Here is a 21,435-nt window from a genome sequence, read left to right as displayed (position 1 = left end):
TGCCTCCTTCTCTCAGCACCGCTAGGCTCTGGACACCTGTGTGCCCTGCAGCTGCTCAAGCAGAGGAACCTTCCCTTGCCCTAAGAAGTGGATGCATGTTCTGTTGTTTTAGACACATTTTCAGTCCCAGGCCAATGACAACATGGTGGGATGGAAGCTAGGGCAGGGAGGTCAATAGGTCAGTCAACAAACACCCCATGAGCATCCCAGTGATGAGGGATTAGTGTTGATGGGCATGAAAGAGAGGTTGGAGTGTGGGGTCGGAAGGCAGTATTATCTTTGAGCTGCATTTGGAGATAATTATAAAGAATGGATGCCAAAGAAATGCATGTATAGCCACATGCGTGTATAGCCAAAAGCCACGTGAGCTGAAATTCACAGAAGCATTTTCATGCAGGCCCCAAAGATTGGCCCCAGTGCCGTCCGCATGGAAGTGACCGCACCCTGGGTACCCGCGGCAATATGGATGAACCTCTCAAACGTAACACTGGAACAAGGAAGCCAGAGAAAAACGACACCGGGATGCTAAGAGAAGTCGACAAAAGAGGTGGGCTGGGGTGACCTATTTCGTAATCTAGGCGGTGGTTACAGGAGTCTCTATGACAGAATCCATTAAGCTCCGTACGCTTAGGCTTGGTACACCTGGCGAGTATACTTGCGTGACAGGTCTAAAAGGAGGAGGGGGTGTAAGGTCGTGAGGTTTCCCCAAGGTTTTCTGCAGAGGAGGAGGGTTGTGACAGCCCCGGACAAAGCTGGTGGGCGGAGAGGCGCGCGAAGACCGTGACTGTGGACGGAGGTCGTCAGTAGGAGCCCTGACGCCTGGAGAGGAGAGCCCGGCTGCCCCAATCTCCCCAGGTGCGGCCCTGGCTCCGCCTCCGCGTCCCTCGTTGCTCAGCAACCGGTCTCCCAGGAGACTTGAGACGCTGAGCCCGAGGCCTGAGCGCGCTGGGGCGTGCCAAGACCCCAGGCCGCATGGCGCAGAAACCGATCAGCTCGGCTGCGGCCGAGCGCATGAACCTCGTGGCCCAGGATGAGATCTGGTAACGCCGGGGACTCAGTAACCCAGTGGGCCGTTCCCACCCAAAGTGTGCACACCTGGCAGCCTCAGTTTTCCCACCAAGTCCTGGAAGTGGTCGACTTTTGGGCGCTAGGAGCGTGTGCTGGAGGTGGTGGGGATGCCTTGCGGAAAGGGGACATTGACGAAAGAGCCTTTCTCTTTCTCTTCTCTTTGGCGCACCGTAAAGGCCTGAAACATTTTGCATCTGGCTCTACAGCCCTCTGCAAAGCTTTGCTTGTTGAGAGCTGACGGTTGAGTGCTTATTTTTAAGATTTACCCAATGTTTTTAAAAATCGTAATATTTGTTCTGGAACTCTCTTGCTTTTTCCATGATCCAGCGGATGTTGGCAATTTGATCTCTGGTTCCTCTGCCTTTTCTAAAACCAGCTTGAACGTCTGGAAGATCACCGTTCACATATTGCTGAAGCCTGGCTTGGAGAATTTTGAGCATTACTAGCGTGTGAAATGAGTGCAATTGTGCAGTAGTTTGAGCATTCTTTGGCATTGCCTTTCTTTGGGATTGGAATGAAAACTGACCTTTTCCAGTCCTGTGGCCAGTGCTGAGTTTTCCAAATTTGCTTGCATATTGAGCACAGCACTTTCACCACATCATCTTTCAGGATTTGAAATAGCTCAGCTGGAATTCCATCACCTCCAATAGCTTTGTCCTGGTTTTAGAAAAGGCAGAGGAACCAGACATCAAATTGCCAACATCTGCTGGATCATGGAAAAAGCAAGAGAGTTCCAGAAAAACATCTATTTCTGCTTTATTGACTATGCCAAAGCCTTTGACTGTGTGGATCACAATAAACTGGGGAAAATTCTGAAAGAGATGGGCATACCAGACCACCTGACATGCCTCTTGAAAAACCTGTATGCAGGTCAGGAAACAACAGTTAGAACTGGACATGGAACAACAGACTGGTTCCAAATAGGAAAAGGAGTACGTCAAGGCTGTATATTGTCACCCTGCTTATTTAACTTATATGCAGAGTACATCATGAGAAACGCTGGGCTAGAGGAAGCACAAGCTGGAATCAAGATTGCCGGGAGAAATATCAATAACCTCAGATATGCAGATGACACCACCATTATGGCAGAAAGTGAAGAAGAACGAAAGAGCCTCTTGATGAAAGTGAAAGAGGAAAGTGAAAAAGTTGGCTTAAAGCTCAACACTCAGAAAACTAAGATCATGGCATCCGGTCCCATCACTTCATGGGAAATAGATGGGGAAACAGTGGAAACAGTGACTGACTTTATTTTTCTGGGCTCCAAAATCACTGCAGATGGCTATTGCAGCATGAAATTAAAAGACACTTACTCCTTGGAAGGAAAGTTATGACCAACCTAGACAGCATATTAAAAAGCAGAGACATTACTTTGCCAACAAATGTCCGTCTAGTCAAGGCTATGGTTTTTCCAGTGGTCATGTATGGATACGAGAGTTGGACTGTGAAGAAGGCTGAGCGCTGAAGAATTGATGCTTTTGAACTGTGGTGTTGGAGAAGACTCTTGAGAGTCCCTTGGACTGCAAGGAGATCCAACCAGTCCATCCTAAAGCAGACCAGTCCTGGGTGTTTATTGGGAGGACTGATGCTGAGGCTGAAACTCCAATACTTTGGCCACCTCATGCGAAGAGTTGACTCATTGGAAAAGACCCTGATGCTGGGAGGGATTGAGGGCAGGAGGAGAAGGAGATGACAGACGATGAGATGGCTGGATGGCATCGCCGACTCGATGCACATGAGTCTGAGTGAACTCCAGGAGTTGGTGATGGACAGGGAGGCCTGGCGTGCTGCGATTCATGGGGTTGCAAAGAGTCGGACACAACTGAGAGACTGAACTGAACTGAGTATTTGTTCAGTTCGAAAGAGAGCACTTTACATTTACTCTTGCTTATCCTGGTTTCTTAACAAGAAGTTTTAAAGAATTAAATCCATTTTCCAAAAGATTCATATTCAGTAAACATCTATAATGGATGTTTCTATTTGCCTTTCTGTCCCATTGCTAGGTAATATCCCATCTCTTAGAAGTTTTAACCAATATGGAAAGTTACTAATTTAGAAACAAGTAAGCAAATGCAGTGTTAGTCACTCAGTAGTGTCTGACTCTTTGCAACCCCATGAACTGTAATCTGCCAGGCTCCTCTGTCCACGGAATTCTCCAGGCAAGAATACTTGATTGGGTAGTCATTTCCCTTCACCAGGGGATATTTAGCAACAACAAACCATCATCGCTAACCTCTTAAACTTCAGTTATCTATTTTCATCTCTTAAGACTTTTACCATCTCCTTGAAAATTCTATAATAGTCACTTCATATTTTTCTTTAAATTAGCTTTGTTTGACCTAATGAACTTCTTTTTATAGAAAACTTTTTTCTTCTTTTTTAAAATATAAATTTATTTATTTTAATTTGAGGCTAATTACTTTACAATATTATATTGGTTTTGCCATACATCAACATGAATCCACCACAGGTATACACGTGTTCTCCATCCTGAACCCCCCTCCCACCTCCCTCCCCGTACCATCCCTCTGGGTCATCCCAGTGCACTAGCCCCAAGCATCCTGTATCATGCATCTAACCTGGACTGGCAATTCATTTCATATATGATATTATACATGTTTCAATGCCATTCTCTCAAATCATCCCACCCTCTCCCTCTCCCACAGAGTCCAAAAGACTGTTCTATACATCTGTGTCTCTTTTGCTGTCTCACATACAGGGTTATCATGACCATCTTTCTAAATTCCATATATATATGGGTTAGTATACTGTATTGGTGTTTTTCTTTCTGGCTTACTTCACTCTGTGTAATAGGCTCCAGTTTCATCCACCTCATTAGAACTGATTCAAATGTATTCTTTTTAATGGCTGAGTAATACTCCTTTGTGTATATGTACCACAGCTTTCTTAGCCATTCATCTGCTGATGGACATCTAGGTTGCTTCCATGTCCTGGCTATTATAAACAGTGCTGCGATGAACATTGGGGTACACGTGTCTCTTTCAATTCTGGTGTCCTCGGTGTGTATGCCCAGTAGTGGGATTGCTGGGTCATAAGGCAGTTCTATTTCCAGTTTTTTATAGAAAACTTTATATCACTCTTGAAAATGGAAAGCCAGTATTATTTGCAATAAATACATGCTATTATTATTTTTTTAATCTTTATTTTGATCCAGGTACCCACAGTAGGAATATTATACTACCATAGCAGGGTCTGTTTCCTCTGCTTAGAATGCCTTTTCCTCTCTTCCCCCACCAAACAAACTCTTACTATCCTTCAAGACCCAAATCAGAGGGCCCCTCCTTGGTGAACAGAGCCAGTTAAACCCTTAGACTGTTCTGTCCCATGTCACAGTGGCTATTGAGCACTGGATAGATAACTATTCCAAACTGGAATGAGCTATAAATATAAAACACTAGATTTCAAAAACTTCATGCCCCTGAAAATGGACACCAGAATTAAATTTATCTGTTTGTTTTTGCTTTTTTTAAAAAATGTGGCTCTAGAACACTTTAAGTACATATATGGCTCATATTTTTGTCTCATGTTACACTTTCTTTGGAAATAAAGACTCAGCTTTAGGTGCTCACTGATTCCTAAAATGTCGATGTTCACTCTTGCCATCTCCTGTTTGACCACTTCTGATTTACCTTGATTCATGGACCTAACATTCCAGGTTCCTATGCAGTATTGTTCTTTACAGCATCGGACTTTACTTCCATCACCAGTCACATCCATAAGCGGGCGTTGTTTTTGTTTTGGCTCCATCCCTTCATTCTTTCTGGAGTTATTTCTCCACTCTTCTCAAGTAGCATATTGGGCACCTACTGACCTGGGGAGTTCATCTTTCAGTGTCCTATCTTTTTGCCTTTTCATACTGTTCATGGGGTTCTCGAGAATACTGAAGTGGTTTGCCATTCCCTTCTCCAGTGGACCACATTTTGTCAGAACTCCCCACTATGACCCATCCGTCTTGGATGTCTCTACATGGCATGGCTCATAGTTTTATTGAGTTAGACAAAGCTGTGGTCCATGTGATCAGTTTGGTTAGTTTTCTGTGATTGTGGTTTTCATTCTGTCTTCCCTCTGAGGTATAAGGATTAGAGGCTTATGGAAGTTTCCTGATGGGAGAGACTGACTGTACGGAAAACTGGGTCTTGTTCTGATGGGCAGGGTCAAGCTCCTCCAAAAAAGATGTCCTTTTCATTATAGGGAACTGAAATGCAGAAATAGGAAATCAAGAGATACCTGGAGTAACAGGCAAATTTAGCCTTGGAGTACAAAATGAAGCAGGGCAAAGGCTAACAGAGTTTTTGCTAAGAGAATTCACTGGTCATAGCAAACACCCTCTTCCAACACATAAGAGCAGACTCTACACATGGACATCACCAGATGGTCAATACCAAAATCAGATAGATTATATTCTTTGCAGCCAAAGGAGAAGCTCTATACAGCCAGCAAAAACAAGATCCGGAACAGACTGTGGCTCAGGTCATGAACTCCTTATTGCCAAATTCTGGCTTAAATTGAAGAAAGTAGGGAAAACCACTAGACCATTCAGGTATGAAAAGAAAGTGAAAGTGAAGTCGCTCAGTCGTGTCCAACTCTTTGTGACCCCATGGACACCAGGCTCCTCCATCCATGGGATTTTCTAGGCAAGAGTACTGGAGTGGGTTGCCATTTCCTTCTCCACAGAATCTTCCCAACCCAGGGATCAAACCCAGGTGTCCCACATTGTAGACAGATGCTTTACCATGACCTAAATCAAATCCCTTACGATTATACAGTGGAAGTGACAACTAGATTCAAGGGATTGTATCTGATAGACAGAGTACCTGAAAAACTGTGGACAGAGGTTCGTGACATTGTACAGGAGGCAGTGATAAGACCATCTCCAAGAAAAAATGCAGAAAGGCAAAATGGTTGTCTGAGGAGGCCTTACAAACAGCTGAGGAAAGAAGAGAAGTGAAAGGCAAAGGAGAAAAGGAAAGATAAACCCATTTGAATGCAGGGTTCCAAAGAACAGCAGGAGAGATAAGAAAGCCTTCCTCAGTGATCTATGCAAAGAAATAAAGAAAAGCAATAGAATGGGAAAGACTAGAGATCTCTTGAAGATAATTAGAGATACCAAGGGAACATTTCACGCAAAGATGGGCACAATAAAGGACGGAAATGGTATGGACCTAACAGAAGCAGAAGATATTAAGAAGAGGTGGCAAGAATAAACAGAAGAACTGTACAAAAAAGATCTTCATGACCCAGATAGCCATGATGCTGTGATCACTCACCTAGAGCCAGACATTCTAGAATGCAAAGTCAAGTGGGCCTTAGGAAGCATCACTACAAACAAAGCTAGTGGAGAGGATAGAATTCCAGTTGAGCTATTTCCAATCCTGAAAGATGATGCTGTGAAAGTGCTGCACTCAATATGCCAGCAATTTTGGAAAACTCAGCTGTGGCCACAGGACTGGAAAAGGTCAGTTTTCATTCCAATACCAAAGAAAGGCAGTGCCAAAGAATGTTCAAACTACTGAACAATTGTACTCATCTCATATGTTAGCAAAGTAATGCTCAAAATTCTCCAAGCCAGGCTTCAACAGTACAAGAACCATGAACTTTCAGATTTTCAAGCTGGATTTAGAAAAGGCAGAGGATCCAGAGATCAAATTGCCAACATCCGTTGGATCATCAAAAAAGGAAGAGAGTTCCTGAAAAACATCTGCTTCTGTTTTATTGACTATGCAAAAGCCTTTGACTGTGTGGATCACAACAAACTGTGGAAAATTCTGAAAGAGATGGGAATACCAGACCACCTGACCTGCCTCCTGAGAAATCTGTATGCAGGTCAAGAAGCAACAATTAGAATTGGACATGGAATGACAGACTGGTTCCAAATTGGGAAAGGAGTATGCCAAGGCTATATATTGTCACCCTGCTTATTTAACGTGTATGCAGAGTATATCATGCGAAATGCTGGGCCGGATGAAGCACAAGCTGGAAGCAAGATCGCTGGGAGAAGTATCAATAACCTCAGATATTCAGATGACGCCACCCTTATGGCAGAAAGCGAAGAAGAACTAAAGAGCCTCTTGATGAAAGTGAAAGAGGAGGGTGAAAAAGTTGGCTTAAAACTCAACATTCAGAAAACTAAGATCATGGCATCCAGTCCCATCACTTCATGGCAAATAGATGGGGAAACAATGGAAACAGTGAGATCAGACTTTATTTGGGGGGAGGCTCCAAAATCACTGCAGATGGTGATTGCAGCCATGAAATTAAAAGACGCTTGCTCCTTGTAAGAAAAGCTATGGCCAACCTAGACAGCATATTGAAAAACAGAGACATTACTTTGCCAACAAAGGTCCATCTAGTCAAAGCTATGGTTTTTCCAGTAGTCATGTATGATTGTGAGAGTCGGACCATAGAGAAAGCTGAGCACTGAAGCACTGATGCTTTTGAAATGTGGTGTTGGAGAAGACTCTTGAAAGTCCATTGGACTGCAAGGAGATCAAACCAGTCAATCCTAAAGGAAATCAGTCCTGAATATTCCTTGGAAGGACTGATGCTGAAGCTGAAACTCCAATACTTTGGCCACTGATGGGAAGAACTGACTCATTGGGAAAGGCCCTGATGATGGGAAAGATTGAAGGTGGGGGGAGAATGGGACGACAGAGGATGACATGGTTGGACGGCATCACTAACTCGATGGACATGAGTTTGAGCAAGCTCTGGGTGTTGGTGATGGACAGGGAAGCCTGGTGTGCTGCAGTCCATGGGGTTGCAAAGAGTCAGACACGACTGAGTGGTTTAACAGGTGCTCAGCCCCCGGGGAAATCGCTTGGGCCTCAGAAACTGTTGAGACATTAGAGGGGGCTTGGGGTGCAGACACTGGCTCCAAAATAGGAAAGAAAACTTGAAAATCAAAATGAATAAATGTCTAATCAGTTTTTTTTTTTTTGCAAAAGACACACCTGCACTTCAACTGAAACTCACCTCAGCTCGTGAGTAGTTATGTATAAATTATATTACGTGTGCAGCAAAAGCAGGGCCAGGATTAGGGTGGAACAAATGAGGGGCCTGGGGTGTAATGTTTAAGGAGTGCTCCATGTCAAGGTCATGCAGGTTCTGGCTCTGCCCTTGCAGGAACTGGGAATGGACGCCTCCTTAAATTTTGCACCCTAGTGCCTCACGCTGCCCTGGTCCTTGCTCTGAAAACAAAGGAACTTTACTTGTACCTCCACCATGATTTAACACCCCCCCATTACTGTAGGTCCAAGGGCCCCTAAAATAAGGGATCCAGTATCGAGATGATCCCTAAGGCAGAGGCAGCCCCAGTCTTGTCTGGTCCTTGATGTACCATCCAACCAGCATCTGTGGTTCTAAGACACGTGTCTCCCTTTCATGAGTGACAATCCCCCAGCGACAGGGCCTCCCACTCTCTCCCTGTCTTGGAATCATCACTCAGTCCAGGTGCATCAATGAAGGTCAAATTCTCCCCAGGGCACCTGTTAGGGTTTGCTATGTCAACCCTTTTCAAATGTTGTACATCACTTAAGAACTTTTTTTTTTTTTTCCAGGAAATATCGCCTGAAGGCTGAAAATGAAGCACGGCAAAACTGGGCCCAGAACTGGGGATTTTTATCAACACCCTTCGAGGAGGTAAATGTAGAGTTGATGACCCTGGAAGTTATAGACTCAAGAACAAATAGTTATGAAGTGTTTAATTCAAAGGAATAAATTTATCCAGCATGTTATAGATGAAGATGGCTGACACCTGAAAGTTCCTTTGATTTACTAATTTATTGAGCTTTTACTACATGCCAGGCACATTCTAGGTGCTTCATCAGAACCAGCTCGTTGAGTTCATAAGACAACCCCTGTGCAGAGAAGGATGCTATTTGAGGCCCATTTTACACATGAGGAATTTGAGCTCAAAAAAGGACAAATTCACACAGCTAAGAAAGGCACCAAAGGGAGATGCTGGTCTGGTTGATTCCAGGGCTACTCAGCCTTGGACTTGCCATCTGTAAAATGGGGTGATAGTCTTCACTGCCTCGTTGAGTGACTGTGAGGTTCAGAGGGAAAGACAGGCGAGGCCAAGTGAGCATCTGCAGGATTATTAGGAAAATACCTCTTGGTATTTCCTACACCAGAAAGGAGGGAAAGGACCAGAGATAATAAATAGGGAGGATTGGGGACATCAGCAGAGACCTCTGACCCCAGCCAGAGGCACCATCATCACCCTGCTGAGGGCTCCCAGGAAAGACAGACTCAGCTGCATTTTCTTATCGTTCAAGAGAGTCTGGAAATTCAGATGCTTTAATGAAAATGTCTGAGTCTAGAATAGTGGCTCCATTTATAAAACACCGTATAAAGACCCACATATATGTGGGCTTGTGCGGGCTTCACCAGGATGGTGGCCAGCGGTTTGCAACCTTCCATGAGATCCCTAGGACACAACATGAGGACACCACATTTCTCTAGAGGGAGGCAGAATCACTCAAGGGCAGCATAATTCAAAACATACTTGATTCTAGACAGTATAAACCCCCTTTGTAATTCACCCTGTCCCACTGGCTCTGAAATTATGCCATTCTTAATGAGCTTTCTTAATACTTGGAGAGTTACACAATTTGAAATTTTATGCATAAAATGAGTCCTTATTAATATGATATGCATAAAAGAATCTGTATTAATAGTCTTCATGTGTAATTAAATCAGGATTTTGAAGAGTTCAAAATTGCTTTAAAAATTAAAAGTGGGGGGGTTGGGGGCTGTCCTCATAGTTTAAGAGGTTGGTCCTGAGCCTTGCTGGCAGGTTTTTAGTTTGAGTCCATAACCTGTAACATGTTCTCACATCAACGGCGGGGCAGTAAATGGGCAGTCTGTGGGAGCCTGGGCCTGAGCTGGGCTGCCTGTACATCCCCACTCTGCCCCTTTCTAACACTGACCTGAGTCCCGCCTTTGTCACCTGTGAACAGTCTTGTTCTGGGGGGACGGCGAAAGCAGGCTCCTGAGGTCTCAACCTGTGGGGCCCTGCCTCTGGGGATTGTGTTTCAGCTGATCAAGTGTGAAGAAGAACCAGCCACCCCAAAGCCCAAAATCGAGCTTCCTGAGCGGTTCCGCATCCGGCCAGTGACCCCAGTGGAGAACTACATCAAGGTTTGCAAAGTCTTTTTAAGTACTTGTTTTCCTAAGTAAGAAATCTCCACCCCACCGGAAAGGGTGTTGCTTCAGGTGGGCCAAGCCTTGGGCACAGCAGTGCCCAGGCCACAGGGACATGGGTTTCCAGTCCTTCCTAAGCCCACACATGGGAGACACAGCATGTTATTGGTCCCTATATGTGCAGGACCTTGGAGTCCAGAGGAAGGAACTGGGATCTGAGCCTGATTTGAAGAGGGAAGCAGGGCCACCGAATATTGAGAATTGCCTTCTTAAAATGTCACTCTTGTTCCTGAGTGAGTGACCAGGTCATCCAGAGGGGAGAAGACATAGACAGTATTCCCACCAAAGACCAGTCAGATGTGGACATGGGATAGATGCCTCTAGAAGTTGCTGAGCTCTGTATATCCCTGGTCGTCTCTCATGGGAAAAGTGAAAGTGTTTGTGGCTTAATCGTGTCTGACTCTTTGCGACCCCATGAACTGTAGCCTACCAAGCTCCTCTGTGCATAAGATTCCCCAGTCAAGAATACTGGAGTGGGTACCCATTTCCTCCTTCAGGGGATCTTCCCAACCCAGGAATCGAACCCAGGTCTCCTGCCTTGCAGACAGATTCTTTATGATCTGAGCCACCAGGAAAGCCCTTCTCATGCCTTCTCTGTCACTTTAATCCTGGGTTCTGCTCTCCATCCAGCTATGGAGCAGGCACTTCCGTGTCCCGATGTGGGGAAGGGGGATGAAAACTCAGGATGAAGGAGGCCAGGGATGGGTGAGTTCGATTCTGGGTTTTCTTTCTCTGACACCCTCAGGATCAGATGGGATGGCCAGCTTGTTTGAGTTAGGTGCTCGGTGGGTACGACCTATTAGCTGAATGAATGAAAGAATGCATTCCACTGAGATATTGAGAGGGTTCCTCTGCTGATTATACAGCAGTAGAGACTTGCTGATTTTTCTAGAAATGCAGCAAAATATAAATCATAAATTAAAATATCCACGTATATACACTGACCCATGGTTAACATTTTGGGGAGTTCTTCCATATGCCTTCTACACCTCCATGTACCACCAATAAATGCTAGCTCATATTCTTTTATTATTGCCCTTTAGTTACTCCCCATACTGAGTGCTTTACATGGTTATCTTATTTCCACAACATCCCTGGAGAATGGATATAATTGCCATCAAACACATTTTGCAGATGAGGAAACCGAAGCTGACAAAGACTGAACAACTTTTCCAAGGTCAAGTGTGTCTGATTTCAGAGCCCTGCTCTTAAGTGCTATCCTCAGCTACTCCTTCAACACACACACACACACACACACACACACACTCATACATACATGCATATATACATATTTTAAAATAAAATTCCGCAGACTGCTTTGTAATCTTTTTTCATTCAACAATATATCCTATTTATCTTTCCATGCAGTTACCCATAGCATTCTGAATCATTAATATGTTAATGACTGCATTTTTCTTAATTGTACGGATTGACCATAATTTATATAACCCTTCCCTTAACCCTGGACGGGCTTCCCTGGTGGCTCAGCTGGTAACGAATCTGCCTGCAATGCAGGAGACCCAATTTCAATCCCAGGGTCAGGAAGATCCCCTGGAGAAGGAAATGGCTATCCACTCGAGTAATCTTGCCTGGGAAATCCCATTGACAGAAGAGCCTGGTGGCTCTAGTTCAAGGGGTCACAAAGAGTCGGACACAACTGAGCAGCTAATACACACAATTTATACCATATTTTACACATTGTATACATCGTTTTTCTCTTAGCAGTTTATCTTCCAAGTCATCCCATCTCAGAACACACAGCTGCCTCCATCTTTTACATTGTTGCATAGTTTTCCATGGTGTGGAGGGGCTGTGACTGAATGGGTCTTCAGGGGATGGACATGTGGGCTGTGTCCAGGCATCTGCTGTGACACACAGGGCTGCAATCAGTCTCCCACAATAATCTTGGTACGTGCACGTGCAGGTATTAGGATGTCTTAGGATAAATGCTGAGGGGTGGATTGTCAGGTTAAAGCATGTTTGTGTTTTCCTTTTTCATAGATAGCGGTAATGTTGCCCTTCACAGATTTTCCCTCTAGACCCATGTTGACAGTGGTGTCTTCATCTCTTTGCCAATCTGATGGGTGAAGTGTGAGCTCCCGGGGTGGATTCTGACTGCATTTCTCTTACAAGCTGGACTTGAAAGCCAGTCTGTGTGCCTGACAGCCAGTCTGGACTAGCATTGTGGAGAACTTGCTGGCTGGAGCAAACTGGCCCCACCAGCATCTGTTCATGACCCTCCCTGCGTGGGGCCTCTCAGGAGATTAATGTTAATAGTTCATCAAGAACATATGTTAAGGGGCTTCATCCACCAGTGGCAGCTGGCCCACCAGGACTATCCCCTCTCGCCACCACCTCATTCAAAGATCCTTTGAGCTAAGCGTGAACTCATAACCCCAAGCATATTAAACCTCTTCATCTCAGTTCTTCTGCTTGAACGAATATTCCTTACTGCTGTCTTGGTTCAAATCCCCCCATAAGAGCAGAACAGAAGGTTATTCAAATAGAAAGGCAAACCTCGCATAAGCATTCACCCTCATTTTCCAAAATTTTTTCAAATTTCAAGGAATTGACAAATGAAATTGTGTTTTTTCATTTCAGATAGAATCCCATTTCCTTTTTGGTTTTTAATTAGAATCAATTTTTTTCACTTCTGTGGTATCTATGGTTTGGTGTGTGTGTCAATGTGTGTGTGTGTTTACACACATATCATAAAGCCTTCTAATCATACCTGGAAGGTCTATAACTGCCAGGCTACCATCTGACAATATTGCCATATATTTTATAAAGGGCACTGTAAACTGTGGCTTCCCTGGTGCCTCAGTGGTAGTGAACCTGCCTGCCAATGCAGGAGACACAGGAGATACAGGTTTGATCCCTGGGTCAGAAATCTCCCCTTGGAGAAGGAAATGGCAACCCACTCCAGTATTCTTGCCTGGAGAATCCTATGGACAGAGGATGGCGGGTTCTAGTCCCTGCAGTCACAAGGAGTCAGACACAACTTAGCAACTAAATAGCAACTATGCACTATAATATCCTATATATCTGCACCTTGCTTTTGTTTCTCTTTTTTGCTCTTTTAGTTATTTTACTGGAGGTCATGAATTAAATATGTTAAACATTATGAGATAAAAAGACATGTTTGATGATTGATCATTACTTTCAGAGAACATGTGATCTCTGAGTCCAGCGAGTTGGCGCGTACTTACATTCAGGGAAGCTTTCTTAGGGACACTGGCTCTTCTTTCTGTCTTTTCTGATTTTTTTTTCTTTGTTTTATTGAGCTATAATTGACATACATTACTGAGTAAGTAGAAAATACACAGCATCAGAATTTGACTTACATACATCATGAAATGATTATCACACTAGGATTAGTGAAGATCCATCATCTCATACAGATACAAAATTTAAGAACTAGAAAAACATTCCTCCTTGTGATGAGAATTCTTAGGATTTATTCTCTTAATCGTAACTGTTTTTGCATATAACATAGAGCAGCATTCATTATATTTATCGTGTTGTACATTACATCCCTAGTATTTTTTATCTTGTAACTCGAAGCTTGTACCTTTTGACCACCTTCATCCTGTCCCCCGCCTCTCCAGCCTTTCCTCTGGTAATCTCAAAACTGATCTCTTTTCCTATGAGTTTGTTTTAGAAGATAATTGACCGACAACACTGTTAGTTTCTGTTATACAGCATAGTGATTCAGTGTTTCTAAACATTTCAAAATGATCACAAGTCTAGTTATGATCTGTCACCATACAAAGATATTACATAATTACCAACTATATTCCCCACACTGTACGTTTCCTACCGTGACTCATTTATTTTGTAGCTGGAAGTCTGTACCTCTTAATCTCCACCTATTTCTTTCCTCCTCCACCTCCCCTCTGGCAACTCCCTGTGTGTTCTCTGTTTCTGTGGTTCTGTTTCTGTTGTTCCTTTGTTTTTTAAGAATCCATATGTAAGTGAAATCATGCAGTATTTGTCTTTCTCTGTCTGACTTATTTCACTGCTAAGAATTTTTCTAGGGCCACCTATGTTGTCACCAGTGGGAAGATTTCATTCATTTTATTGCTGAGTAATATCCCGTTGTGTGTACAGACCACATCTTTATTCATTCATCTATTGATGGGCATTTAGACTGCTTCCTTATCTTGGCTATTGTAAACAATGGTTCAGTTAACATTTATTGTTGTTTAGTCGTTAAGTCATGTCCAACTCTTTGTGACCCCATGAGCTGCAGCACACCAGGCTCCTCTGTCCTCCACTGCATCCCATAGTTTACTCAAACTCATGTCCATTGAGTTAGTGATGCCATCCAACCATCTCATCCTCTGTCATCCCCTTCTCCTCCTGCCCTCAATCTTTCCCAGCATCAGGGTCTTTTCCAATGAATCGGCTCTTCGCATCAGGTGGCCAAAGGATTGGAGCTTCAGCTTCAGCATCAGTCCTTCCAATGAATATTCAGGGTTGATTTCCTTTAGGATTAACTGGTTTGATCTCCTTGCAGTCCAAGGGACTCTCAAGAGTCTTCTCCAACATCACAGTTCAAAAGCATCAACACTTTGGCGCTCAACCTTCTTTAACATGTTCAATTAACATAGAATTGCATATATCTTTTTGAATTAGTGCTTTCATTTACTTTAGATAAATATCCAGGAGTGGAATTGTTAGATCTATTTTTACTTTTCTAACAAACTGTTTTCCACAGTAACTGCACCAGTTTACATCCCACCATCATTGCCAACACGTTACTTGTTGTCTTTTTATGATGGCCAGGTATGATGTTTAGTGACACTGAACATTTTCGTGTGACTATTAACTACCTGTATATCTTCCTTGGGAAAATGTCTACTTGGGTGCTCTGCCTACCTTTCAATCAAGTTGTTTGTTTCTGTGATGCTGAGTTATATGAGTTCTTTGTACATTTGGATATTAACCCTTAATTGAATACGTTTGCAAATATCTTCCCCCGTTCAGTAGGTGGTCTTTTTGTCCTATTGATAGTTTCCATTTAGTTTGATGTAGTACCCACGTGGTTATGTTTCCTTTGCCTTAGGAGACATATCCAAAAAATTATTGCTAAGACCAACATCAAAAAGTGTGCTGCCAAGGTTTTCTTCTAGAAGTTTTATGATTGCAGATCTTAGCTTTAAGCTTTAATCCATTTGAGTTCATTTCTGTGCATGATGTGAGAAGTGGACCAGTTTGCTTCTTTCACATGTTGTTGTTTCGCCACCAAGTCATGTCCGACTCTTGTGACCCCATGGACTATAGCCCACCTGGCTCCTCTGTCCATGGGATTACCCAGGCAAGAATACTGAAGTGTGGGTTGCCGTTTCCTCCTCCAGGGGATCTTCCCCACCCAAGGATCAAACCTGTGTCTCCTGTGTCTTCTCCATTGCAGGCAGATTCTTTACCCATTGAGCCACCGAGTAGCTGTCCAGTTTGCCCAACACCATGTATCCCAGAGGATGTCTTCTCCCCATTATATATCCTGCCTCCTTTCAGGTGGATTAAGGGCCCATAGAAGTGCAAGTTCATTTCTGGGCTCTCTATTCTATTCCATTGACCGATGTGTCTGTTGGTGGCCTGTACCAGGGTTCTTTCTGTCTTTTCCACACCAGGTCTCGCACGCCGATCCTGATGCCTCTGGAGCCACACCTCCTGTGGCTGTGGCCCAAGGCAACTCACCCTCTGTCTTTCTATTGCAGGTGCTGCCCTCCCCCCCAGTCCCAAAGACAACGCAGGGCTTCATCGGCTGGCGGTCCGGGGTGCCGGGCCTGAACCAGTGTCTGGAGCACGACGATGAGATCAGAAGCTGCAAAGGGGCATATGCCAAGGAGCTAAACTGGCCGAAACAAGGCATACACTGAGTCCAGATGGAAACCCTGGCCCCTGGGGCAAGGAAGGGCAGACCGCCAGCCCCAGTGCACGTGCCCAGGAAAGGACAAGCTCCAGGCCTCCCCCTGAGAATGGAGGTTCCCCCCAACGCGTGTGCAAAGAACACAAAACAGCCTTTAGACGTTTTCGTCAGTTCTTCCTTTCTGGAACATTCTTGTAATGCATTCATTCCTGGCTAATGCAATGAATAAGGCAAAATAGACTCTGAATATTTTTTCAAACCTTGGAAATTTTAGAGGTAGCTTTAAAAGACACAATGTGATCTCATTTTTGAATATTTGTCTAAACCCTTATTGTCGCTTTCCATCCCCTTTCTCACCATCCTTGTTAAGATGAGGTGGTTGGCCAGGTGTTTCTGTACCCCAGAACCCCTAGGCCTGCTTTTCAGGAGGAATAATGTGCTCTGAGGACCCCTCCACAGTCATTCCCCGGAATATTGGCAATATATGAACAGCTTTAAAGCAGAAACAAGCACAAAATTAGCAGTGAGCACAGATTTCCAGGAAGGATGGGTTTCCCAGTGCTCCCTAGAAACCTCATCCTGACTTGGTCCACACCCCACCCAACCACCCACCCACCCACTACAGCAAAGACAGCAGCTGAGCTGGCCATTGTCCTTCCCCTTGGGGGCCTTTGACATCCACCCTGTTGTCAGCATTTGAGTTCTCTGCCTGTCTCTGAGGCTTTGCTCCAGTTCCTACGAATGGGGGTGGACGTGGAGAGTGGGACATCCAGTTGGTGCAAGAGGACCATGAGGAGCAACCAGCAGGCCCTTGGGCCCCACCAGCTGGACCCCAGGGAGCCAGAGAGGGGAGAGTTTGCACGTGGCCTGTGGAGGCGGGTTTGCGTTTCATTTCTGAGTAGCAAAGGATGGTGTCTCCTTCAGCCCTGAGGTGGGCAGGGCGGGGGCAGCAACGTCAGTTACCTGCCCTCCATGACGTCACGCTCCTTCCTCCTCCTGGTGGTCCCAGTGTCACTGTTCATGGGGTGGGTTCCTCCCCGTGTTTGCTTGACCGAGGTGGGCCGCAGGCACTTGTACCTGGTGGAACCCACCTGCGAGGCCCACCCATCCACACCTCTCCTGCTCACCTTCCTGTCCAGGTGTGGTGGGTATGCTTTACCAGCCCAAGATTCCCTCATCTAGAACCTTTCCCTGACCCTAGTGTGCTAGGCCTCAACTAGCGCACTTCTAAAGGGGCTCTGTGACTCTGGGGCACCCAGTGCTAAGGGGAGAGGATTCCTGCTGAGTCTGGGCCACCATCCCCTCCAAGTTCTGGGCTCAGTGTTGGAACCCCACAGGCCCTGGGGGAGAATTGCTCTTGTTTGGGGCGTGGTTCTCTATAAAGTCTGCAGGCTATTCCCTGAGGGATCGGTCTCCCTACTATCCCGGGGGTGGGGGATGGGGCCTGGCTGCAGACAGCTGCAGAGCCAGCTGATCAGGCACTGAGAACAGAGGCACAGCACAGAGCTTCCTCCCAGGCTTCTCCTTGGTTCTCTGCCCCCTAAGGCTTGCCTCCAAACCAGAGAAGGAAACTCAGGCTCTCACGGGCTGCCTGGCCTGGAAGAGCCAGAACACAAGAGAATCAGCCCTTCAAAACACCTTGTCATTCCCTCTGAGCATGGTGCCCGCCCTTATTGCCTGCCACGTGGATCACATGGACCATGGCCACCAGGAAATCCCTCAGTCATCATGCTGATATCCCAAGGACCACACATATAAAGGAGAGATATCACAGCTCTTCAGGTCCTGAGAAAAAGAGGACCAAGGCATCACGGGATGAACTGTGTACCCCCCAAGAAAGATCTGTCATAGTTCTAACCTCCAACACCTGTGAATGTGGCCTGATTAAGAAACAGGGTCATTGCAGAGGGAATTAGTTAAATTAGGATGAAGTCATACTGGAGTTGGGGCGGGGAGACTTAATCCAATATGACTGGTGTCCTTGTAAGAAGAGAGACACAGGGAGGAGACAGCCAGGTGGAGACACAGACACATGGGGAAGAAGCCATGTGATGAGGCAGAAATCGGAGTGATGTGTATCCACAAGCTTCCCTGGTGGCCTGATGGTAAAGAATCTGCTTGCCAATGCAGGAGATGTAGGTTCAATCCCCAGGTCAGGAAGATTCCCTGGAGGAGGAAATGGCAACCCACTCGGGTATTCTTGCCTGGATAATCCCATGGACGGAGGAACCTGCTGGGTTAGAGTTCATGGGGTCGCAAAGAGTCAGACACGACTGAGTGATTAAATAGCAGCAATCTATAAGCCAAGGATGCTGAGAATCACCAGCAAATCACCAGAAGCCGGGAATAGACAAGGCAGAATTCCACCCTACAGGCTGCAGACGGACCACGGATTCCCCTGGGAGAGGACCAACTCCTGTTGCTTAAGTCACCTGGCTTGTGGTCCTTGGTTACAGCCGTGCTGGAGCCAAGCAGAGTCTGGAGTAGATTTCACTGCCTCCTCTCCCTGCTCAGAAAACACTCTCTGCTGAGCGTTTCTCTTTCTCTGCTCTTGATCCAGGCTGTGTTCACATGAGACCAGATCACGTGGCTCATTCACCTCCAAAGATGTCTCCAATCACCCGGATGTTGAGCCTGATGTAGACTAAACACCAGGATGCTCGGCCAAGTCCTCCCAGCTTAAATCCTAATGTTTTGGCATCTCGGTCATTGCTGCAGGCAAGGCATCTGCCCTTGAAGAAACCCACGTCCCTTGTTGTGATCAGATGCCGCCGCAGTCGAGCGGAGCAGCCAGACTCTTCTGTCTGCCAACTTCGTCTCAACCCCACCAGGACCACATTCCCGTCTGACTGCTGTGTGTGACACAGCACATCCCTGCAGCCCGGATGTGATTCTGATTTTTCTTTTTGTTCTAATTTCTGATCATAAAATGAATCTGAGAGCCATCTTCCATGACAGTGTGTCAACAAAAATATCTAGCAAAATGGAAGGGCTCCCTTCTGTCTGGACCCCAATTCAATATATCCCGTTTGACTCTTCTGAAACTTTTTTTTTTTTTTTGGCTGTGCTGAGTCTTTGCTGCTTTACACAGGCTTGTCTAGCTGTGGGCTTCCCTGGTGGCTCAGACAGTAAAGAATCTACCCGCAGTGTGGGAGACCTGGGTTTGATCCCTGATTGGAAGGATCCCCTGGAGAAAGGAATGGCTACCCACTCCAGTATTCTTGCCTAGAGAATTCCATGGACAGAGGCACCTGGCAGGCAACAGTCCATAAGGTCACAGAGTCAGACGTGACTGAGCAACTTTCACTCCTTCACTGCTCTCGAGTTGTGGCGAGCAGGGGCGGCTTTTCGTTGCAGTGTGTGGGGTTCTCATTGCAGTGGCTTCTCTTGTTTCAGAGCACAGGCTCTAAGGCACATGGGCTTTAGTAGTTGTGGGATACGGGCTTAGCTGCCCTGCAGCATGTGAGATCCTCCCAGACCAGGGACTGAACCTGTGCCCCCTGTATTAGCAGACAGATTCTTATCCACTCTATCACCAGGGACATCCTTCTTCTAAAACTTTAATTCTCACTTTAATTCGTTGGTCTGTGTTAATCAGTAGCCAGGCTGTAGGGAGACTGGTCAGCGCTGTCAAAGGAAATGACCTGGAGGAGTAGAGTGGACCATGCCATGGCTGAACAGCTGAACCTTCAGAAAGACCAGAACTCTGGGTTCTAAAGGTTTTCAGGGCTCTCCTGGCCCCGGTGCCCACTGTGTACCAGCAGAGGAAATGGGCACATCCATACTTAGATCTGATGGACTTCAGTTCCTTGAGGGAATAAAAATTCAAGAGATTCAGATCAACCCTGTGTGCTGTTGGTGGGAATGTAAATTGACATGTTACTATAGGAAACAGTCATGAAGATTCCTCTAAAAGTTTAAAATAGAGCTGTCATATGATCCAGCAGTTCCACGTTTGGGCATTTATCTGAAGGATATGAAATCTCTGGAAGAGATATCTGCGTCTCCGTGTTCACTGTAGCATTTTGCGCAGGGTCTAGGTTTGGAAACAAGCTAAGTGCCCATCAGTGGACGAACGGGTAAGAAAATGTGGTGTGTGTGTATACAATGAAATGTCATTCACCATCAAAAGGAAGGAAATCCTGCATTTGCAACAACACAGATAGACAGAGAACATGATGCTAACTCAGAGAGAGAAAGACAAATGCTGTATGATTTCACTTCTATGTGCAATCTTAAAAAAAACGTAGTCTCTTAGAGACGGAGCGCAGACTGATGGTTGTCAGACGTGGGGGTGGTGAAAATGGGTGAACGAGGTCAAACGTACAAACTTCCAGTTATAAGGCAGATGAATCGTACGGCATGCACAGTTGTATGCAACGTTCAGCATGGTGACCATAAACTCCAAGATTTCTTTAAAGAGAGGGAGAGACTCAAATCAAAATCTGAAGACACACATCCTCCAGACAACAAGAACACAAACACATTTAAATTTCCAGAAGACTATGTAATGCTTTTTGCTACTTAATTTAGATAATGCTTACTCCAAGTTTATGTCCATGTGTTTAACGCCCCATAAAACTACTTCTACTTAGAACATTGATGTACAGAGATTCTTTTTTACCCTTTTGTGCTGGTCAATACACAGGTAGTTAGGTTTTATAAACTAACTAACATCTCAGAAACCTCAGTTGGTGGGATTTTTTTTTCCTGCCTCCAGTAATATATTCACCAGCTAACCACATGTATGTTTTCTTTGAAAAATAAAAATGAGACAACATTTCTGCCCGTCTCACTTGACACTGCCCGGAGCCTCCCCACCCCAATCCCCTGGATTCAGATGACCTGAGTAATTTGGTTGGCACTTGTGGGCTTATAATGGAGCAGAAATGTCCAGTCAAAGGACATTTGAGAATGGGAGTGGACAGGATAGAGGAGTCCATCACCCTGGACCGTCTCAAACTTGACATTTAATCCAAGGAAATCAACCTCCTCGTGGGTGTCCAAATGGCCTCATAAATGTCACCACATTTCCAAGGTCAAGACGAGGCTGGCGAACCTGGACACAAGATGCTGAAATACATCAGAGCAATGACCATCCAGACGGCCTCAGTCTAAATGAGAGACCTCGGAAATGAAGCAAAACATAATCGGGCCAAGGACTCGGAATGGATGCTGTCACAAGCACAGCTCATCCAAGACAAATTAGAAACTCTGATGCTTGAGTTTCAAGAAAATTACATGATTGAAGGAAGTAAAGCTAGTGGAAA

The 21,435-nt window shown here is 45.3% G+C and overlaps 1 protein-coding gene across 1 annotated transcript; it reads left to right on the top strand.

The window, feature by feature from the left end:
• Nucleotides 1-972: 972 nt before the first annotated feature.
• On the top strand, nt 973-16,175 carry C13H20orf85 (chromosome 13 C20orf85 homolog). Its single transcript, XM_052651364.1, has 4 exons — nt 973-1,040; nt 8,643-8,724; nt 10,126-10,227; nt 16,014-16,175. Exons 1-4 carry the CDS (start codon nt 973-975, stop codon nt 16,173-16,175), a joined length of 414 nt encoding a protein of 137 aa, XP_052507324.1.
• The last annotated feature ends 5,260 nt before the right edge of the window (nt 16,176-21,435 follow it).

Source organism: Budorcas taxicolor, chromosome 13 (assembly GCF_023091745.1).
Source record: "Budorcas taxicolor isolate Tak-1 chromosome 13, Takin1.1, whole genome shotgun sequence".
In the NCBI taxonomy this organism is placed as follows: domain Eukaryota; kingdom Metazoa; phylum Chordata; class Mammalia; order Artiodactyla; family Bovidae; genus Budorcas; species Budorcas taxicolor.
Note: the sequence above shows the minus strand (reverse complement) of the source record. Positions and strands in the feature narration are given on the sequence as shown.

Bases quoted from the DNA above. Each gene is read 5' to 3' on its own strand.
- C13H20orf85 (XM_052651364.1), top strand. From the start codon at position 973: ATGGCGCAGAAACCGATCAGCTCGGCTGCGGCCGAGCGCATGAACCTC. The intron at 8,725-10,125 runs GTAAATGTAGAG...ATTGTGTTTCAG, and splicing joins TATCAACACCCTTCGAGGAG to CTGATCAAGTGTGAAGAAGA. The intron at 10,228-16,013 runs GTTTGCAAAGTC...TTTCTATTGCAG, and splicing joins CAGTGGAGAACTACATCAAG to GTGCTGCCCTCCCCCCCAGT.